At 36.4% G+C, this 20,903-nt stretch overlaps 2 protein-coding genes across 4 annotated transcripts; both read left to right on the top strand.

Annotated features, from left to right (window-relative positions):
* Positions 1–6,456: 6,456 nt before the first annotated feature.
* Positions 6,457–13,734, top strand: LOC103909828 (uncharacterized). Of its 3 annotated transcripts, XM_087311945.1 has the most exons (4): positions 6,457–6,617; positions 6,822–6,940; positions 8,155–13,460; positions 13,665–13,734. In XM_087311945.1, the coding sequence occupies exons 1-3, from the start codon at positions 6,546–6,548 to the stop codon at positions 11,483–11,485; spliced, it is 3,522 nt and encodes a 1,173-aa protein (XP_087168071.1). In that variant the 5' UTR covers positions 6,457–6,545; the 3' UTR covers positions 11,486–13,460; positions 13,665–13,734. The 3 variants fall into 3 exon arrangements, with proteins under 3 accessions (XP_087168071.1, XP_087168070.1, XP_087168069.1); XM_087311944.1 differs by having other exon boundaries at positions 8,155–13,734; XM_087311943.1 differs by lacking the exon at positions 6,457–6,617 and having other exon boundaries at positions 6,831–13,460.
* Positions 13,735–16,154: 2,420 nt separating this feature from the next.
* On the top strand, positions 16,155–16,899 carry ccl39.3 (chemokine (C-C motif) ligand 39, duplicate 3). The gene is made up of 3 exons (NM_001115103.2): positions 16,155–16,316; positions 16,470–16,593; positions 16,680–16,899. Exons 1-3 carry the CDS (start codon positions 16,253–16,255, stop codon positions 16,774–16,776), a joined length of 285 nt encoding a protein of 94 aa, NP_001108575.2. The 5' UTR covers positions 16,155–16,252; the 3' UTR covers positions 16,777–16,899.
* The last annotated feature ends 4,004 nt before the right edge of the window (positions 16,900–20,903 follow it).

The following is a 20,903-nucleotide window of genomic DNA, read 5'->3' as shown; positions in this document are numbered from 1 at the left end:
AGTAAAGTCATGCAATGCAGTGTTCACAAAGCAGCGACGAAACGCTAGCCCAGATAGTCATGCAGTGTGAAAACATCTGTGACTGTGACACGACTAGTTGGAAAACCATGCAGTCTGAACTCGGCTTAAGAGTCCTCCTTGACTCTTGAACCTTGAATTTACTTTGCACAATATTTCCTTCATAAAGAGGGTAAAATGCTGAGAGATCTATGACACAACACCATCACCTTCAGTCACGTCCTCTTTTCTTCTTATAAGTGCTCCATCTGAATTATCTGGGTTAAAGTTTTACTTTCAAGTCATTATTTGTTTTTCCTAAAACTTTAACAGGCAACAAGTAGTGTATAGACAAAATACAGTAAAGTAACTGTAATATAGAGTGGAGTCAGCTTTGCTGCTCATGAATGAACACGTCTCCTTTGAATATTTGCAGCTGTGAAAGTTAATACTAAGAAGTAAAACAGAAGTAGAACGCGGATGAGGGAAGGAAACAGCTCAAACCTGTCAACACGCTAATCCTCAGAAGAGCATTTACTTGAACAATAATAAACCTACTCAGTAGATCAGTAACAAAAGGTTATTCTGTGAAATAAATATGTTTTCCACTGTCAAACTTTCAGATTGGTTTCTTTTCAAGTCAAGTTTATGTGAAATTAGAAGATTAGGGTGGCATGGTGGCTCAGTGGTTAGCACTGTCGCCTCACAGCAAGAAGGTCTCTGGTTTGAGTCCCTGCTACAATTGGATTTAATAAGTTGGCCGTAGTGTATGTGTGTGAATGAGAGTGTATGAGTGTTTCACAATACTGGGTTGCAGCTGGATGAGCGTCCGCTGCATAAAACATATGCTGGAATAGTTAGCGGTTCATTGAGCTGTGGCCGCCTCTGAAATAGAGACTAAGCTGAAAGAAAATGAATTAAATCTTGATTATTCACTCAATCTGTTTTGATTATTCACTCAAACTATTTAGAAAGTGCTAGTAAATTTAGCTAAATAATTACAAAAAAGCTAATAAAAATGAATAAAATATTAAATTCTGAAGTAGAAAAACTCTATTTTAATAAGATAAATTTTACTACTGTTCAATTGAAAAGGAATAGATTCATTTAGACTATTACTTAGGGTATTTATCACTGAATACTGATTTACACACACAACTGTTGTTGTTATTATTAATTTATCAGTATTTATTCATCCTCCGTTTTTTCCTTATTCTCTTTACCAGGTAAAATTGTTATTATTTTATTATCAGTATTTATTTATTCATCTACAGCATGATTATTACCTCTATCATTGGTTTGGTTTAAATTTTAGAATAGTTTGGCAAATAAATTGCTTAATAATAATAATAAAAACCAAATGATAACAGCTACTCCCATATTTAATTGTCAATCATGAAACATTACAACCAATATCGCGACAGCTAGCTCTCTCATGGTCATCCAATAAAGCTAAGCAGGACTTTGCCTGGTCAGTACCAAGATGGGAGACCACATGGGAAAGCTAGGTTGCTGCTAAAAGTGGTGTTAATGAGACGTGTATGTACAATTAGTGTTTTTCAGCCAATGAAAAACTTCCGAAAGCTTTATGTGACTATTTTTCAATTTCACTTGGTTCCTTTTACAGCATCCATTATGTAATATAATTCAAATATAATCAGTTAAATAGACTTAAGCATCCATTTGGTTGTTAAATAATAAGAGGCAGGGCATCATCATTAGCAGCAGGCTATAGCGCAAAAACTTCATTCAAATTAAGGGAGATAAAATGATTAAATTATTATTCTTAAATTATTAAATTTCCATATTTTAAAGACATGGCATGGAAATATATAATTTAATGCAGTGCGTCTTGTTTAGTCTGATACACACTTCATGGTTTCCGCTACATTCATTCTTCCGTGGTGGGGCACCACACCAAAATTCATCCTGCCATTGCAACATTAACTTTACAGCATCTCATTCAAAACCTTCAGTTGTGTTTTTTAAAATTATAATCGCACCAAAATGTTTTAAAAAGCAAGTGAATTATAACTTTTCTGTAACCGTAGTAGTGCTGTGTGCTAATTGTTTAACATGTAAAGGTTACGTGCTGACAGACTGACAGCTGCGTGATGCATGAGGCCAGCAAACACAATGTAGCTTTCAGTTAAGATGAACACAGTTTCTATTAAATTATAAATTTATACTTTAAAGGTAAAGGTCTAGGGCTCTGCATATTATAACTTTATAGCATATTATAAGTTTATAGTCGTTTCACTTTACTTCAGGATGCATTAATGCCGCACTGTAGGTGCACATTATGACATACATAAAAATTCCTAGCAACTCTAATAAACGTTGGAGACATACTTGTTACATAAACGCACTAAATTACAATTCTGCAGTGTTTATTTGAGAGCACACCTCAAAATGCATCTGAGCAGCATATATTTGAGGGTATGCAAGAAGTTTTGTGCACAAACAGAGGAAATCGGCATGCAAGCAAGGAGATTCACATGCTCATATTACATAAATGCGATCTCGACTTGTAATACTGCGCTCACAACATTTGTCATTGAAATAACGCCATAGGTAGTTGGTAGATCTGTGTAAAAAAGGCCTGCCTCAACGGCTGAAAAAAGTCCTAGAGGAACCACTGCACTTTATATCTTATCTCAGCCTGGCAGTTATATGAGCACTGTTTTTTTAAGAAATCAGATCTTAAACGCAGTGATTTTGTATGGGATGACAATTAACTGGAAATTAAAAGTCCGTGTGCATATACCCCATTAGTATGCAAGTGACTGTGATCGTGGTGCTTGAGGTGATTGTGATTGGGAAGAACCTGGCCTGGCTGTGACAATCTCCTGTTTCACTGAAGAAATTCCCACATGTTTAGAATGAGATAAGTCAGTTAACGGTGACAGAATTAATTCTCTTTTGAACCATTTTTAATTAATCCTTGTACCCTATAGACGTTTTTGTCTTTTTTTTATATCATAGTTTTACTCTTTTGGCCATTACTGCAAACTTTTTGGCATAAGTAGATTTTTTATTATTGATTTGTTGATTTATTGATCAAATTTGGCCATTTTTCCTATCATAAACCTGTTTAGCAGTTTGGAACAAAGGGTCTAAAAATTTTTTTTGAATGAATATTGGCATTAATTTTACTAGTCAGATCTACAGTACAATACAGTATAGCTTTAGATGTATTGCAATTTTATGAGCAAATGTGGTCCTTCATCTTGATGTTGGATAACTTTAGCACTTTATTAAGCAAAAAATTAGCTTGGTTTTGTTTGTCTCTTGATCAGAGAGTTCACAGTAACTGGTGTTCAGGGGTCCGTTCTTCGTACCTCGCTTAAATGATCTAAGATGATTTGACAGATCCTGGATCTTTTAATCTTGATAACTGATCTCTGGATAATTTGGTTCTTCAAACAAGTTCGCAAATCAGATTAGAATGTCTGGATAAACTGATCTGAGATCGCTGCGTGTTTTGTGAAGGACAGATCTATCGATCCTCGAAATCATGATCAGCAATGCAACGATTGGCTGACGGCAAAGCAGCGTAATGACATCATCTGATTAATATTCAATTATCCATGTGAGCACAATTACATCAAATTAGCAGTAAACAGTTTGTTAAATATGACACGCAATAACCTTCCACATTTGTTGTGAGCTGGGGTCCGTTCTTCGTACCTTGCTTAAATGATCTAAGATGATTTGACAGATCCTGGATCTTTTCATCTCGATAACTGATCTCTCGCTAATTTGGTTCTTCAAACAAGTTCGTGAATCAGATTAGAATGTCTGGATAAACTGATCTGAGATCGCTTTATGTGTTGTGGAGGACATATCTATCGATACACTACGAACAATTTAGCCTAATTTAACTGTATCGCATGTGTTTGGACTGTGGGGGAAACCAGAGCACCCGGAGGAAACCCAAGCGAACCTGGGGAGAACATGCACACAGAACTCCACACAGAAACACCAACTGAACCAGCCGAGGCTCAAACCAGCGACCTTCTTGCTGTGATTCAACAGCACTACTGTGCCACCACGTCCCCATCATGAATTATGAATTTATAATAAACTAATGTTTAGTTTGCATATTAATACATCATTATTAATGTACTGTTATTGTAAAGTATTACCAAATCAATTATATAATATAAAACCGTATATAATTACAAATAAATATTATATAAATAAATTTATAAATATATGATTTAATTATATATATATATATATATATATATATATATATATATATATATATATATATATATATATATATATATAAAATCATTTTCAGATAATGATAACTCTTATAAAGACATCATTTTATTAATTTTTTTTTTAATAATGCAGTGACACATTTAGTTGGTTCTTATATGAAAGCAAGCAGCATGACTAGAACACTATTAAAATGATTTTCACTCCAGTGTGGTGATACATTAAAGTATTTAGAGACCTAAAAACACCAATAATGCACATGGCCACATCTTATAGTACACATATATCACACAGAATAATGGAAATATAAATACATTGTGCATGATGTACTCAAATAACTGTAAATATGATTTGATATCAAGCCATATAAAATGTAAATATCTGCAAAGTATATGAAATACAAGTTCATATTTAAATTATATATATATATATATATATATATATATATATATATATATATATATATATATATATATATATATATATATATAATTTTTTTTTTTTAAACATTGAAAAAATGGGCAACACGGTGGCGCAGTGGGAAGTACTGTCGCCTCAAAGCAGGAAGATTACTGGTTTGAGCCTCGGCTGGGTCAGTTGGTGTTTCTGTGTGAAGTTTGCATGTTTACATACAAAATTGTAATCTGTATTTCATTGGCTTTATGAAAATGGTTTTATATTTTGTATCAAAATACTTTAGTGTCTTGTATTTTGTATTTTTTAAATACTGTAAAATACTTTGAAAGTCTACATAATAAAATAAATCGCGGCCTCTGATTGATGTTTTCTCAGTTGTTTGCCCAGGCTTGAGATCAGAACAGAAAATGTATTAAGAAGGTCATCAATGCTTGAAGTATTGATGGAAATTATGCTCATATAAAGAAAATAACAGACAAATGACAGGGGTATATTTGAGAGCAAGGCAACAATCATTGAAAATCGTATACTGCACAATGCCATGAAAAAATATAATATAATGGGAAAAAAAACACCTAAAGACTGGAGTCCACCAAGGGGGTAAACGAAGACAGTAAGTTAAAGAAGAACTGAAAAATTCTTCAGAAAATGAGTAAACTGCACAAATAATCGTAGTTCTGGATGGATTGCTGATGTAGATGCCAAGACAATAAGACACACCACATAAAAATAAGCCCTACAATGGTGACACCTATACTTCATTGATTCTTTCAAATGTCAGAATTTTGATCTGCAGGTGCACTTATATAGTTAATGAAGAGGAAAGATGTCAGTCTAAAGATAGCAAAGTGGCACAATACAGTATATGAGACACATATTTAATAATACTCCAGCCTATATAGACTGGTCAAAAACTCCAGATTCCAGACTTCGCAAAAACAGATAAGTCCATTTTTACAGATGTCATGTTTTATGTTTTGCATTTGTTACCGCCAAAACATATTTTTATGTGTAGGCCCTGCATATTGTGTTGTGCTCCACCCTGCTTTTCTCTCTGTCTCTCACCAGCTCTCAGGTTAATTAGTTCCCAGCTGCTAATCATTATGAATCTGCCTGAATCAGAGTGTTTTGGCTTTAAATACAGCCCTCTGAAGCTAGAAAGCTGAGGAACACTTCTCCCCTAGATCTTAAGTGGAATAGGAATAGGAATAGCAGCAGTAATTGATTAATTAATTAATTAATTTTATATTTTTTTATAATTTTATTGTTCACTTGTGGTTGTGATATTGGTCACTAGTGTTTTTATAGTTGGATCAAGCCTTAAAGCCAAATAACCTTTATTGTACCATTATTGTGTATCCATTGCTATATAATATTTTGTGTACTTTGAGATTTACTTCCAAGAGTGACTAAAGGGTGAGTATCTTATTTTATTTTGTATATCTTTACACCTGTTTATAGTTGAGAGGAAGCTCCGGGAATTTTGTAATTTGATTTTCATCGTTGTTGTGTTTTTAATTTTATTTATTTAATTATTTATTTTTGTATTAGGTAAGCTAGTCCTCTGAGCTTTGTTAGCTGCTTGTAAATAACCCCAAGTTATTTAAGTTAGGTTTCAGTGTTAATTATTTATGCTGCTTTTAATTACTTCTCTATTTCTTTAAAAATTGTTGTGTTTTTGTTATTTATTTGAACTCCGCTTTGCACTAAGTTATTTAGCCTATAGAGGCCCTTATTTTGACGCGCGGCTTGCCGGAAGTGGTCAGGTGCGCGAGCGCGCGCAGATCACGGAAGCAGGGAGATTGGAGAAGCGCGCCTAGCACGAGGGAGAGAGCGATCGCTTGTACAGAGAAATGCACGGAGCTAAAGTTACATTTAAGGACTGATTTAAGAGAGATTTAATGCATATTTGGGTTTGTTTTTTGTTCTGTTCATCTTCATTGTTTGAACACCTGGTTGGAAGGGAGAACAAGGTAGATGAGGACATTTATATACATATTGCTAAAAGTTGATGCATCTGTTAGCTTGCTAATAATTTAAATTGCTATTTTATCGTAAAATTAGTCATATATTTGCAGATACTTTATAATATTGTCACTAAGTTTATTGTTTTGTCTTATTATGTGAACTATTATTCATTACATCTTTTCTATTTGTGTTTATTCATCTGTTCTTAGCTCTTACGGTGTTGTACAGTCTTTAAGGACGGCTATCACAACAATAAAGGCACAAAGGAGGACAGTGCAACATCAGTGCATGAGTTTATTCCTTTTATTTCTCCAACCGGGCTGTTACAGTAAGAGCTTGCACCCACTGACATTATTTGCTGATGTAAATGATGACGGATCACGGTTCCAATTTGTGCACTCCTGCAAAAGTAAACGAACAAATTGATAATGTTCAAAACAAAGAAGTTGATGAAGAAATAGAAGTTCAATCTGAAGAATTAGACACAAATGTACGTCGCTCTACCCGTGAACGAACTCAGACAGACAGGATGCTTGCATATCAAAGGGAGGAGTCTCACAAAGCAGAAAGAAAGCTTATGCATGCATATGAAAAATGGAAGGCTGAGGCTCGGAAAGCAAGAAGTCAGTTGAAATTAGACATTTCTGAGAGTGAATTAGCAACACTCATAGACTCATTGGAAAGGGAAAAGGACAGTGTGATGAATGCATACATAAAGGTTAGAAGTAATGTAACTCCACCCACTGATATGAGAAGGAAAATTGATGCTTGTGATGCTGTTACAAAGGATATCGTAAAAATTGCATATGAGAGGATCTCAGGGGTAGATGGAGGCTTTGACAATGAAACCGTAAAGGGGCATTTACGTGAGCTGCTTGAACGAGACTACGCTCGCTCTGTTTATGGTTCTACTGTTTCACGCATCAGCTCCAAATCCAGTACACCTATAAGTCAACCCTCTCTGAATTCTATACTAATGGCTAAACGCATAGAGGCAGCAGCAGAGCTAGCAGCTAAGGAAGCAGAATATGCTACTGTAATAGAAGAAAGGGAGCAAAGAGAAAAATTACGACTTCTAGAAGAGAAGCAAAGAAAAGAACTTGAGGCTCAAAAAGGCGAGTTTGAAAGGCTTCAAGTGATGAAGGAGGTAAGAGCAGCTAGAGCAAGACTGGAGGTGTATGACAAGGAAGAAACTGTTGACACTGTTAATCAAGATGAAGGGCTGCAGCAACCTGTAAGCCCTCCCATGCATAAACCAGTATACTTATCCTCCGTTAATCCAACGCCTAACATTTCATCACAGAGTCCCAATGCTGATGTGTCTCAATTAGCGCAGGCTGTCCAAGATAGCATAACACTAAACAGACTTCCTATGCCAGAGCCCACAGTTTTCAGTGGCGACCCCATTCACTTCATAGAGTGGAAGGCTTCATTTCAATCACTCATTGATAAAAGACATATCTCTTCAGGAGACAAGTTATACTACCTGAAGAAGTACGTTACTGGGCCTGCTCTGAAAGTGCTAGATGGTATCTTTTACAGAAATGATGAGGAGGCTTACAAGGACGCGTGGAAGAGGCTTCTAGATCGCTACGGACAGCCATTCATCATACAACGAGCATTCAGAGAGAAACTCGCATACTGGCCTAAAATTCAATCTAAGGACTCGGTAGGACTTCGAAATTTCTCTGATTTCTTGAACTCATGTAAGGATGCAATGCCACATGTAAAGGGACTGGAAATATTGAATGATTGCGAAGAGAATAGGAAGCTTGTAAGCAAACTCCCTGATTGGGCGGCTGCCCGCTGGAATCGTCAAACCACACAAACGTTGAGTGAAACACAAGATTTTCCAACTTTTCAAGAATTCGCCCATTTCATGTCTGTTGAAGCTGAAGTTGCCTGTAATCCAGTCACATCCTTTCATGCCCTTCATGTTTCAGAACCTAACAAAGAGAAAATTTATTTCAAGGTCAGTAAACCTAAAGCTAATGTCTTCCATACAAAGACTGTCACACAGCATGATAATTCAAAGCCCACTGGAAAGGTCAATAAGCCATGTCTGTTCTGTCAAAATGGTGAACATCAAATTCATGAATGTTCTAAATTCTCTGCAAGGTCTCTTGAAGAACGTAGACAGTTCGTAAAGGATACAAGATTGTGCTATGGATGTTTGAGGCTGGGTCACAGTGCCAAGGACTGCCGCTCCCGACATTGCTGCAACACCTGTAAGGGAAGACACCCTACCTGCCTACATGACGACAGCTTCAGTAGAAAGGTGAGGTCTTCTTCTGCTCAGAGCCCAGAAAATGTCCATGAAGGAGTTGCGACAATGTCATTGAGTGTAGAATCTGGATGCACGCCTGTTAACACCTCTATGATTGTGCCAGTGTGGTTGTCCACACATAAAGACCCAGTTTCTGAGAAGCTCGTCTATGCTCTGTTAGACACACAAAGCGATTCAGTCTTTATTGAATGTGCAGTATGCAAAAGTCTTAAAGTTGACTCCTGTCCCGTGACGCTTAAACTCACTACTTTAGTTGGAAAGGACTCCTTGATGTCAAGTGAAAGGATTTCTGGTCTTCGAGTTAGAGGTTTCAATTCCTCACTGATTATAGATCTACCCCCTGCATACACCAAAGAATGCATTCCTGTGGATCACGCACACATCCCTACAATGGAGACTGCAAGTCATTGGAAACATCTAGCCACTCTAGCAGACAAAATTCCCCCACTTCAAAATTGTGAGGTTGGACTATTGATAGGATACAATTGTTCCAGAGCGCTAGCGCCCCGAGAAGTAATTCTTGGAACGGAGAATGAACCATATGCTGTTCGCACGGACCTCGGATGGAGCATTATAGGTCCTTCCTTAACACATTTTGAGACCCAAAGCAGTGCTGCAATGTGTCATAGAGTGTCTATCAAGGAAATACCTGCAGTAACTCCCACAGATGTGATAAAAGTGCTGGAATCTGATTTCAAGGACACAGAAGGGCACACAAAAGTGACGTCTCAGGAGGACATCATGTTTCTGAGAAAGCTGGAAGAGAATATCAGATTGAACAAGGATAGTCATCTGGAAATGCCCCTGCCATTCAGGAAAAGACCATATCTTCCAGATAACAAACCTCTTGCTGTCATAAGACTTCAACATTTGAAGAGGAGATTAATGAGGGATCAGGAGTACAGAGAGCATTATGTAACATTCATGGAGGAAGTAATAGAGAAGGGTAATGCAGAACAGGTGTTTGAGGAAGGACGAGAAGGAGAAAGATGGTACATACCACATCACGGAGTGTACCACTCGAAAAAGCCAGGGAAATTGCGTATAGTTTTTGACTGTTCAGCCAGATACAAGGGAACTAGCTTGAACGACCATCTTCTAACTGGCCCAGATCTGATGAACAGCTTAACTGGCATCCTTTTGAGGTTCAGACAGTACCCTGTAGCCCTAATGTGTGACGTGGAGAAAATGTTCCACCAATTTCATGTAGACCATGCGGATCGTGATTATTTACGATTTCTATGGTGGAGAAATGGAGATTTCAATTCACAGCCTCAAACCTTCCGCATGACAGTGCATTTGTTTGGAGCCTCATCGTCCCCTGGATGCGCTAACTATGGGCTGAAGCATCTTGCAAGAGAAGGTGAACGTCTGTATCCTCTGGGCTCGCAATTTATTATGCAAGATTTCTACATGGATGATGGAGTTTCCAGCATTGAAAACACAGAGAAGGCCATCAAATTGGCTGAAGAAGCTCGTCAGCTTTGTGCACTAGGAAGCTTAAGGCTTCACAAGTTTGTGTCTAATGACAAGGAAGTCTTGAAGACAATACCACCTTCAGAGTGTGCGGTGGATGTTACAGCTGTCGATCTTGCTCTCACTGATCAGCCTTTGGAAAGAGCTTTGGGCATTTACTGGAGTCTGGAACAAGACAATTTTAAATTCCGTATCACTGTTAAGGACCAACCAGCAACCCGTAGAGGGATACTGTCTATAGTGGCCTCATTGTTTGATCCCTTAGGCTTTCTTGCCCCCTTTGTACTCAAAGGAAAGACTATTCTGCAAGAAATGTGCCGAAGTGGTATGGGTTGGGATGATAACTTACCCGCTGATCTACAATCAGCATGGGAACACTGGAAGTCAGAGCTAGTTAATCTAGAAAAGATTGAAGTGCCTCGTTGTATTGTGCCTTCTGGCTTTGGGAGAATCATAAGGAGAGAGATTCACCACTTCTCAGACGCCAGCATGAGTGGATATGGTCAGTGTTCATATCTCAGACTCGAGAACGAGCAAGGTGACATCAGTTGTTCGTTGCTCATGGCAAAATCTAGAGTGGCCCCACTCAAGATCACAACAATTCCTCGGCTAGAATTGGCTGCCGCAGTGGTGTCAGTTGCAGTGAATGACATGTTGAAGGAGGAAATGAACCTGGCTGATGCAGAAACGTTTTTCTGGACTGACTCACAAGTGGTGTTAGGCTACATAAACAATGAAGCCCGCCGTTTCCACACGTTTGTGGCAAATAGAGTACAAAGGATTCACCGCACCACAACTCCTCAACAGTGGCGGTACATTTGCTCAGATGAAAATCCAGCCGATTACGCATCGCGTGGTCTAAGTGTTAACAATCTTGTCACTTCCAACTGGTTTAGAGGACCTAAAGTTTTATGGGAAAGGCAAATACCACCACCTATGGAAATCAGCAAGCAGCTTCCAATTGGCGACCCTGAAGTCAAGAAAGTTCAGTCACTCAACACGCAAACTGTACAGTATTCATGTTTGTCAGACCGTCTCACCAAGTTGTCCTCATGGTCCAAAGCTATCCAAGCTGTTGCACGTTTAATACGTCGTGTCAGGAAAGACTAGTCACATAATCACAGTACATTGGCGGAACGGAACGATGCACAATGTATCATAATCAAGGACTTACAGAAGCAGACATATGCAGAGGAGATAACTTTACTCTGTAAGGGCAAACAACTACCTCGCAGCAACAGACTATACAATCTTGACACCTTTGTCGACCAAGATGGATTGCTGAAGGTGGGAGGGAGACTTTGTGAGGCATCTATCCCTAATGCTGTTAAGTATCCAGTGATACTTCCGAAGGAGCACCAACTTACAAAACTCCTGATTGCTGATTGTCATGAGAAGATGGCTCATCAAGGAAGGGGAATGACTATAAATGAAATCAGATCAAGAGGATTCTGGATTACGGGAGTTAACAGGACTGTAGCTTCCTTTGTACGACAATGTGTGAGATGTCGCAAGTTACGTGGACCTACGGAAGAGCAAAAAATGGCTAACTTACCCTCAGAGCGCATAGAGCCATCCCCTCCATTCACATACAGCGGGATGGATGTTTTCGGTCCATTCATCACCAGCAAAGGTCGCAAGTCAAACAAGAGGTATGGACTTCTTTTTACCTGTTTCTGTTGCAGAGCCATCCATATTGAGATGCTGGATGACATGTCCACAGATGCCTTTATCAATGGCCTGCGTTGTTTCATCGCTATCAGAGGAGCAGTCCATCAAATAAGGTGTGATCAAGGTAGTAATTTCATTGGAGCCAGGAATGAGCTCACCAAAGCTATGGAGGAGATTGACACCAACCGTCTGGTAACATTCTTAGCGGGAAAACAGTGCGACTTTGTTTTTAATGCACCTCATTCAAGCCACACTGGCGGAGTTTGGGAAAGACAGATTAGAACTGTCAGAAGTGTTCTTCGCTCCACCCTGTCACAGTCATCTGGAAGGCTCGATGACTCTTCTCTGCGAGCATTCTTTTACGAGGCCATGTCCATTGTAAACAGTCGTCCGCTCACGGTTGATAGTCTAACTGACCCAAGTAGCCCTGAACCTCTAACCCCTAATCACCTCCTCACTCTAAAACCTACTCAAGCCCTACCACCTCCTGGCAAATTTGTCAGGGAAGATGTGTATGCCCGTAAGAGATGGCGGCATGTCCAATACTTAGCGGAACAATTCTGGGGACGTTGGCATAAGGAGTATGTGTCTAACATCACAACAAGACAGTGCTGGCATACACCAAGAAGGAACATGCAAGTAGGAGATATTGTCTTGGAGAAGGCAGTGGATCTGCCCAGGAATGAGTGGCGCTTGGCAAGGATTATTGAGGCAGTCACTGACAAGGACGGATTGGTGAGAAGAGTGAAAATACAGTTCGGAGACAGAAATCTGGGGAAGGATGGTAAACGTCCACATAAACCATCTGTGGTGGAACGTCCAGTGCAGAAGCTGGTCCTGCTGATGGAGGCAGCCTGAACATACTGACATATCCTTTGAGTAAACAGTTCATAGTAATATATGTTTTAGTGTTGTTTACATCTAGTCTTAAATGGTTATAGTAGTAGTAGTAGTAATTATAATTCATTTAAAATCATTCGTGATTAAAAGGTTAAAATTCATAATCTCTCATGATTGGTGGGAGTGTAAATAACCCCAAGTTATTTAAGTTAGGTTTCAGTGTTAATTATTTATGCTGCTTTTAATTACTTCTCTATTTCTTTAAAAATTGTTGTGTTTTTGTTATTTATTTGAACTCCGCTTTGCACTAAGTTATTTAGCCTATAGAGGCCCTTATTTTGACGCGCGGCTTGCCGGAAGTGGTCAGGTGCGCGAGCGCGCGCAGATCACGGAAGCAGGGAGATTGGAGAAGCGCGCCTAGCACGAGGGAGAGAGCGATCGCTTGTACAGAGAAATGCACGGAGCTAAAGTTACATTTAAGGACTGATTTAAGAGAGATTTAATGCATATTTGGGTTTGTTTTTTGTTCTGTTCATCTTCATTGTTTGAACACCTGGTTGGAAGGGAGAACAAGGTAGATGAGGACATTTATATACATATTGCTAAAAGTTGATGCATCTGTTAGCTTGCTAATAATTTAAATTGCTATTTTATCGTAAAATTAGTCATATATTTGCAGATACTTTATAATATTGTCACTAAGTTTATTGTTTTGTCTTATTATGTGAACTATTATTCATTACATCTTTTCTATTTGTGTTTATTCATCTGTTCTTAGCTCTTACGGTGTTGTACAGTCTTTAAGGACGGCTATCACAACAATAAAGGCACAAAGGAGGACAGTGCAACATCAGTGCATGAGTTTATTCCTTTTATTTCTCCAACCGGGCTGTTACACTGCTTTCTGTTTGTTCAGGCTATACGCACTCAGTTTGACAGTTTAATAGAAATATAGAAACTAATTCTATGGTTTATTTTTTTTTTCAAACCTTGTGCTAACTCTTAGCTCTGGGGCTGAGAATTGAAGTGTTCACCAGTTTTGTTTTTTTTAAGTTCTAATTCCATATTATTTTACAAATATATTTTATATGTATTTTTACAAATTCTTTGTTACACCTTTTAAACAAAACTAGACTTAAAGTAAACAATTGTAATAACCTCTTTATATAACACCCTTTTAAAATATAAGACTGTTAAGAGATGATGTCAATTTTACTGGCCACTCAATGGATGAAAACACAATGATGAGATCTAGTCTAACTCATTATCTGCAATACATGTTTTTTTTTTTTTTTTTTAAGAGATCATAAAGAGATCATCAAGCCCTGTTGCTGTCAAACATTGTTTACTTAATTTAGTCAGTGTAACTGTGACCAAATATTTTGCGACGAAATTTCCTGCTCGCTTGTAAAAGTATTTTGTGTATTTTAAAATAAAAATATATATAGAATTTTACTTTGATACATTTGTGGCTGCTGTATTTTGTAGTTTATATTGATACACGTAAAATTGATGGATTTGGGATTTTATTTTAAAATGTGGTTCAGTGTATTTTTGCCCATTCCTGCTCCCCGTGTTGGCTTGGGTTTCCTCTGGGTGCTCTGGTTTCCCCTACACGTTCAAAGGTTTGTGTGTGTGTGTGTGTGTGTGTGTGTGTGTGTGTGTGTGTGTGTGTCCATTTATAATTACAAATATGTATATGAATGTTCAATTATGTAATACATTTTAACTATATCAGGTTTTATTATATAAAATATTTAGAGAATTGTTACACATTTAGATTGTTTTTTTTTTTACCGCCTGTTGTTATGTAATTTTTACAGAATTATTCAGTCATAAATTTGAGTTATTAAATCATTATTTTGACTTTATCTTGTACTTTTGATTTAGTAAATCATAATTTTGGCTTTTTTTTTTTTTTACCTCAATCGTTTGCACAAAGGAGTGTTTTGTCTTGGTGATTGGAGCTTCCAGTACAGAGACAAAAATATCTAGTGCAAAGTTCTGCAAACAAATATATATTACATGCATAAATATATATTATAAATAAAACAGGATTGCTATAAAATGTTAGTCATACAATGTGTCAATTATTTGCAGACATAAACCTCACCAAGATAGGTTACTCTGCATTTAATAATTTGTGCTTAGTAATTTATGACATGTTATATACAGTATGAGAATGTAGAATCTGCAGCCACTTCATCTGACAAAAATTCAATTACTGTCTGGTTTGGATCGGCCACCAAATCAGACATAAGACTGCAGCGGACTGTCAGCACAGCGGAGAGGATTATTTCTGTGCACCTGCCTGACCTTTCTACACATCTTTATCTCTATAGATCTTCATTATTAGATCAGTTGCTGCCTGTTTTTATAGTCATAAATATACACAACCCTTACTGTTTATGATTTTGTTACCAAAATGTTGTATTTACTTTATCCACTTATGTCATTCTGTTTTCTTGTGTTGATTTGTATGTATATACTGTATGTATCTGTGCTCCTGAGAAGAAGAAAAAAAAAACATTTCTTGTGTGTTTGCACACCCTTGTCAAATAAATCTCATCTGATTTCTCTGGACACATTTTTCAAAGAAATCTCAGCAGCTAAATAACAAACATTATTATTATTATACATTATTATGCCATCAAACATAACATTACAGAAGATGTCTGGCCTTTCATAATACTAAATATCTGCTACAGATCATTGACTGCAAAACATTTATTGTGATTTTAGTGAAATGACATTATACATTTTAAAATAAGCAGTTTGGAGAATGAATAAATGATAGCACTTTAAAAAATGAGACTAGTTTAAAAAAAAAACGTGTTTACACGTAAATGACGTGTTAACGCGTAAATTACGTGTTAACACGCAATTACGCGTTAACACGTTTGTTACAGACGTTTTGGCCCCAACGGCCTTCCATATTATTTCACTCTCCGAGTCAGAATGAAAAATGGCATCTTCAAATTTCCCACTATAGTGCAAAAACACGGAAGTGCGTCACAAAGCGCTAGTGGTCGAAAGTATGCGCGCATGCTCTCTGTCTCACACACACATGTCAACATACTTTTCATCTTTGGGCTTTTTATAGAAAGTAGCAAGTCTTTACAAGTCAATAGGCGCAAGTCCAAGTGAAAGTCCGAGTCATTCATGTTCAAGTCCAAGTCGTGTTGCAAGTCTTTTGATATTTTGTCGAGTCTAAAGTCATCAAATTCATAACTCGAGTCCAAGTCACATGACTCGAGTCCACACCTCTGATACTCAGACCTCATTCTAGACAACAGCTTTGAGATCTTCAAGCTCTACAATACATCTCCTGATTCCTTCTGTGATTGAGAAGAAACGTCTAAAAGAATGAGAAGCCTGATGTTTCTGCTGGTCCTGGTGCTCTTCTGCTCTCTGCAGGACACTTCAAGCGGTGAGCGCCCTTTATTATCTTGAATATAATGTTTTCTGATTGTTTTTCTGCTTGATGATCACTTGTGCATTTTGTTTTACAATATAGACGACAAGATGTTATCTCTTTTTTAATGTGCAGATTTGTGATATTATGCATGTCTTCATGTTTCAGCTATGGATGCAATTATTTCAGCAAATTCAGTCTGCTGTGAAGGGATCACTCATAAAAAGATCACTCTGAAGCAGATAGTGTCTTACCACTGGACCACCAGTAGCTGTGCCAAAAAAGCCATTGTGTGAGTGTCATCTTACACATTATTTCATTTTTAAACAGCATTCCATTGCAATTCAATTTAAATCCTGGTATGTGCTTTTCTTTCAGGTTTACAACAAAAGCAGGGAAAAAGATCTGTGTAGATCCAGAGAACACCTTTGTAAAAAGACAAGTTGTTATACTGGACAGCAGAGCAAAAGTCTAAATGTGTTTATTTGAACTGTGCTTCATCATATGTTTGACCTTATGTACTATTTCTGATGTGATTTATTGTGAAAATAATTTATGAGATTGGTTCAGTTGTTTTAATAAAATATAAATAACTTCATCATCATGTTGTAATTCTTATAATGTTTTATTTTAATTCATTGTTTTAAAGATTTCAAAAGTCTAACATTAAAGATTATTTAATAACATATTCTAACATATAACATATAATTACATCTATTTTAGCAAAAAAAAATTCCTGATTCTTTTTTCATTTTAGTTAGAAAACTTGGATAATAGGTTTAATAACAATGTTATGATAAATAATAATATCTCCCCAAACTACAAGAAGTGTTTTTATAAATTATATTTGTGTAGGATAGAAGATAAATTTATGGAAAATGTCAGAAGACTAACATTAAAGAAGCAACATAATTGTAATAATTTTATCAGCATATTTCCCCTCTAATATAAATATAAATTTCCAGATTTTTTCCATTTATTTATTTATTTTTTGGACCATAGTATTAATAATAACAGTGTAGTAATAAATATTATTACACTGTTAGTGGAAAATCAGGGTTAAGCCAGATAAAGCTTTGAATCAACCCTTTTGACTAGGTAGTTGATGTGATAAAAAGCAGTGTTGAAAACTGGGAGCCTCTAGGCTGCCTTGAGACTTTTGCATTTTTAGAAGATTAGAAGATTAATGAGTCTAATGTCTTAAACCATTGATCTGTGGGTGTATCTGAGGCTATATTTTTATGTTCATGAAGATTTCTGAAACTGATGAAAGTACAATAAAAGAATAAATATTAAGCAATAAATGTATAATACAATTACAATATAGAACTAGAATTTACACTTGAATCCAGACACAATGGCACAAAATATCACAAAATATTAATTATTACAAAGTGTTTTTGTAAAAAAAGTTATTAATTGGAAATTTGGCATCAAAGAGGTTTGAAAAACACAATGTATAAATTAGACAAATGAATAAATGAACATATATAAAGTTAGTTCCTTCATTAGAGGATCTAAACACACTACACTGTTTTTGATCTTGGAGGGAACAGAGGAAAGTCTCTGATTGACTTTCCAGTAGGTGGTGGTAATGCACTTTCTAGTGTTCAACTAACCGTTAAAAAGACAAAAGAAGAAGAAAAGAACAGTTTGCATACTCCAACCAAAACAAAGAAAAAGACGATGAAAAATAAACATCTAGAAGAATGAGAAGCCTGCTGTTTCTACTAGTCCTAATGCTCTTCTGCTATCTGCAGGCCACTTCAAGCTGCGAGCGCTTTTTTTTTATCATCTTGAATAAAATGTTCTCTGATTATTTTTGTGGTCTGTGTTCAATTGTTGCATTTAGTTTTACAATATAGATTAAAAAATGTTTTGTATCTTTTTAAGGTACAGATTTTTGACATTGTGCAAGTCTTTTTTTTTCAAATTGTTTTTTTTAGCTATGGAAGCAATTAATTCAGAAAAATCCGTCTGCTGTGAAGGGTTCACTCATAAAAAGATCCCTCTGAAGCAGATAGTGTCTTATCTCTGGACCAGCAGTAACTGTGCTGTAAAAGTCATTGTGTAAGTGTCATCTCAAACATTTTCTTTTTTTTAAACAACATTTCATTGCAATTCCATTTTGAATTTGAATCTTGTTTTGTGGTTTTTCCTCAGGTTTACGACAAAAGCAGGAAAAAGATCTGTGTACATCCAGAGAACAACTTTGTAAAAAGACAAGTTGTTATACTGGACAGCAGAGCAAAAGTCTAAATGTCTTTATTTGAACTGTGCTTCATCATATGTTTGACCTTTTGTACAATTTCTGATGTGATTTACTGTGACAATAATGTATGAGATTGGTTCAGTTGTTTTAACAAAATATAAATGATTCCATGATCATAATTTTGTCATCAATGTCTGTTCTTGTAATGGTTTATTGTTTTAATTATTTCAGAAGACTAAGACAAGAATACTAATTAAATTAAATACTAATTTAATAAATATATTTTAATAACGATAAAATAATATTTTTTTCTCACTAAAGTTTATTTCCAGATACTATTTTTCATTTTTTAGTTTAAAAAGTTGAATAATAGTTTTAATAATAGCAGTGTAATAATAAATAATTCCCCAAAATACAGGACCTATTTTTATAAATGATATTTGCGTCTGATAGACAATAAATTAATTAGTTTTTTAAAAGCAGTATTTTTTTTTCTTGTCGTGAAAGTAGATTTTTTTTTTAAAGCTGGATAATATTTTTAATAACAATGACATAATAATGATGAATAAAAATATTGCCCTAAAATACAAGAGTTTTATAAAATTATATTTGTGCTTGCTAGAAGATAAAGGAAATTTGACATCAAAGTAAAAAAAAGGTGTATATATATATATATATATATATATATATATATATATATATATATATATATATGTATGTATGTATATATATATATATATATATATATATATATATATATATATATATATATATATATATATATGTATATATAGTTGAAGTTCCGATTTTTAACGCTCCTGTTTTCTTTCCCCCAATTTCTGTTTAACGGAGAGAAGATTTTTTCAACAGTTTATAATACAGTTAATAGTTTTAGTAACTCATTTCTAACATCTGATTTGTTTTAGCTTTACCATGACAACAGTAAATACTATTTGACTAGATATTTTTCAAGACAGGAGCTTAAAGGGACATTTTAAGGCTTAACTAGGTTAATTAAGCTAACTAGGCAGGTTAGGGTAATTAGGCTAGTTATTGTATAATGATGTTTTTTTCTGTAGACTATGAAAAAAAATAGCTTAAAGGGTTACGTTTGATCTCAAAATAGTGTTTAAAAAAAATAAAAACTGCTTTTAATCTTGCCAAAATAGAACAAGACATATTCTCCAGAAGAAAAAAAAATATTATCAGACACACTGTGAAAATTTTCTTACTTTGTTAAACATCATTTGGGAAATATTTTAAAAAGAAAAAAAATCATTGGTGTCACCGACTCGGTCCCAGTCATTCCCCTCGCTGGCCAGCAGAGGCCACCATCTCCGGACTTCTAACCATTACGTCATCCTTTCACCCTGATTCTAGCACACCTGTTCTCCATTCCACTAATGACCCACGTACCACATATAAGCAGCTCTCACTCACACCTCAGTGCGAAGTCTTGTTTAGCCCCAGCCAGCATTTCCGAGCGTTCTATCCTGCCTGATCTCCCGTTTACTACTACAGCCCGTTTCACGACTCTGCTCTGTCTTCTGCCTGCCCTCGACCAAAGCCTGTTTCCTCGGACTCTGATTCTCGCCGCCTGCCCCTGACCAAAGCCTGTTACACGGACTCTGAATCACGCTGCCTGCCTCTGACCCAAGCCTGGTAATCACACTGTGTCTGTCATCTGCTACTTCCCCCTTGATGTGTATGTTGTATGTCCGCACAGCCGTGCGAGTTGTTGATGTTTAAGCGTGACTTAATAAATACTGCAAAATGGATCCCTCCGTGTCAGTCTCCCCGTTACAATTGGGGGGCTAATAATTCTGACTTCAACTGTATGTTCACTTCTAGTTCACTTTTAGTTGTTTGTTTCTTCTTTTAACTTATGATACGCCTCATATTCCTGCTGTGGTCTTCTGCTCTCTGCAGGACACATCTAGCAGAATTAAGGATAAATTTATGCAGGTTCATTTATTCATTTATTTTCTTGTCGGCTTTGTCCCTTTATTAATCCAGGGTCGCCACAGCGGAATGAACCGCCAACTTAACCAGCAAATTTTTACGTAGCGGATGCCCTTCCAGCCACAACCCATCTCTGGGAAACATCCACACACACTCATACTGTAACGAAGTGGCTGACACAGAGGGATCCATTTGCAGTATATTTATTAAACACAGTTTAATAAAGAAAAGCACATAGATGTAATGTGTGTGCGAACTCACATTAAACACAATAGTGTTACGTTGCAGGGTTGATGGCAGGTAACCACAGTATGGATGTTCAGGCATGGGTCTGAGGCAGGCAGCGAATATCAACGTCGGTGTTCAGGCTAGAGTTCAAGGCAGGCGGCTTGGTTCAAAGTCGGTAATCAGGCAGAGGTACAAGGCAG

This window comes from Danio rerio, chromosome 25, assembly GCF_052040795.2.
Source record: "Danio rerio strain M-AB ecotype USA chromosome 25, GRCz13ab, whole genome shotgun sequence".
Taxonomy (NCBI): Eukaryota; Metazoa; Chordata; class Actinopteri; order Cypriniformes; family Danionidae; genus Danio; species Danio rerio.
The sequence above is the reverse complement of the archived record's forward strand: the minus strand, read 5'-3'. Positions and strand labels throughout refer to the sequence as shown.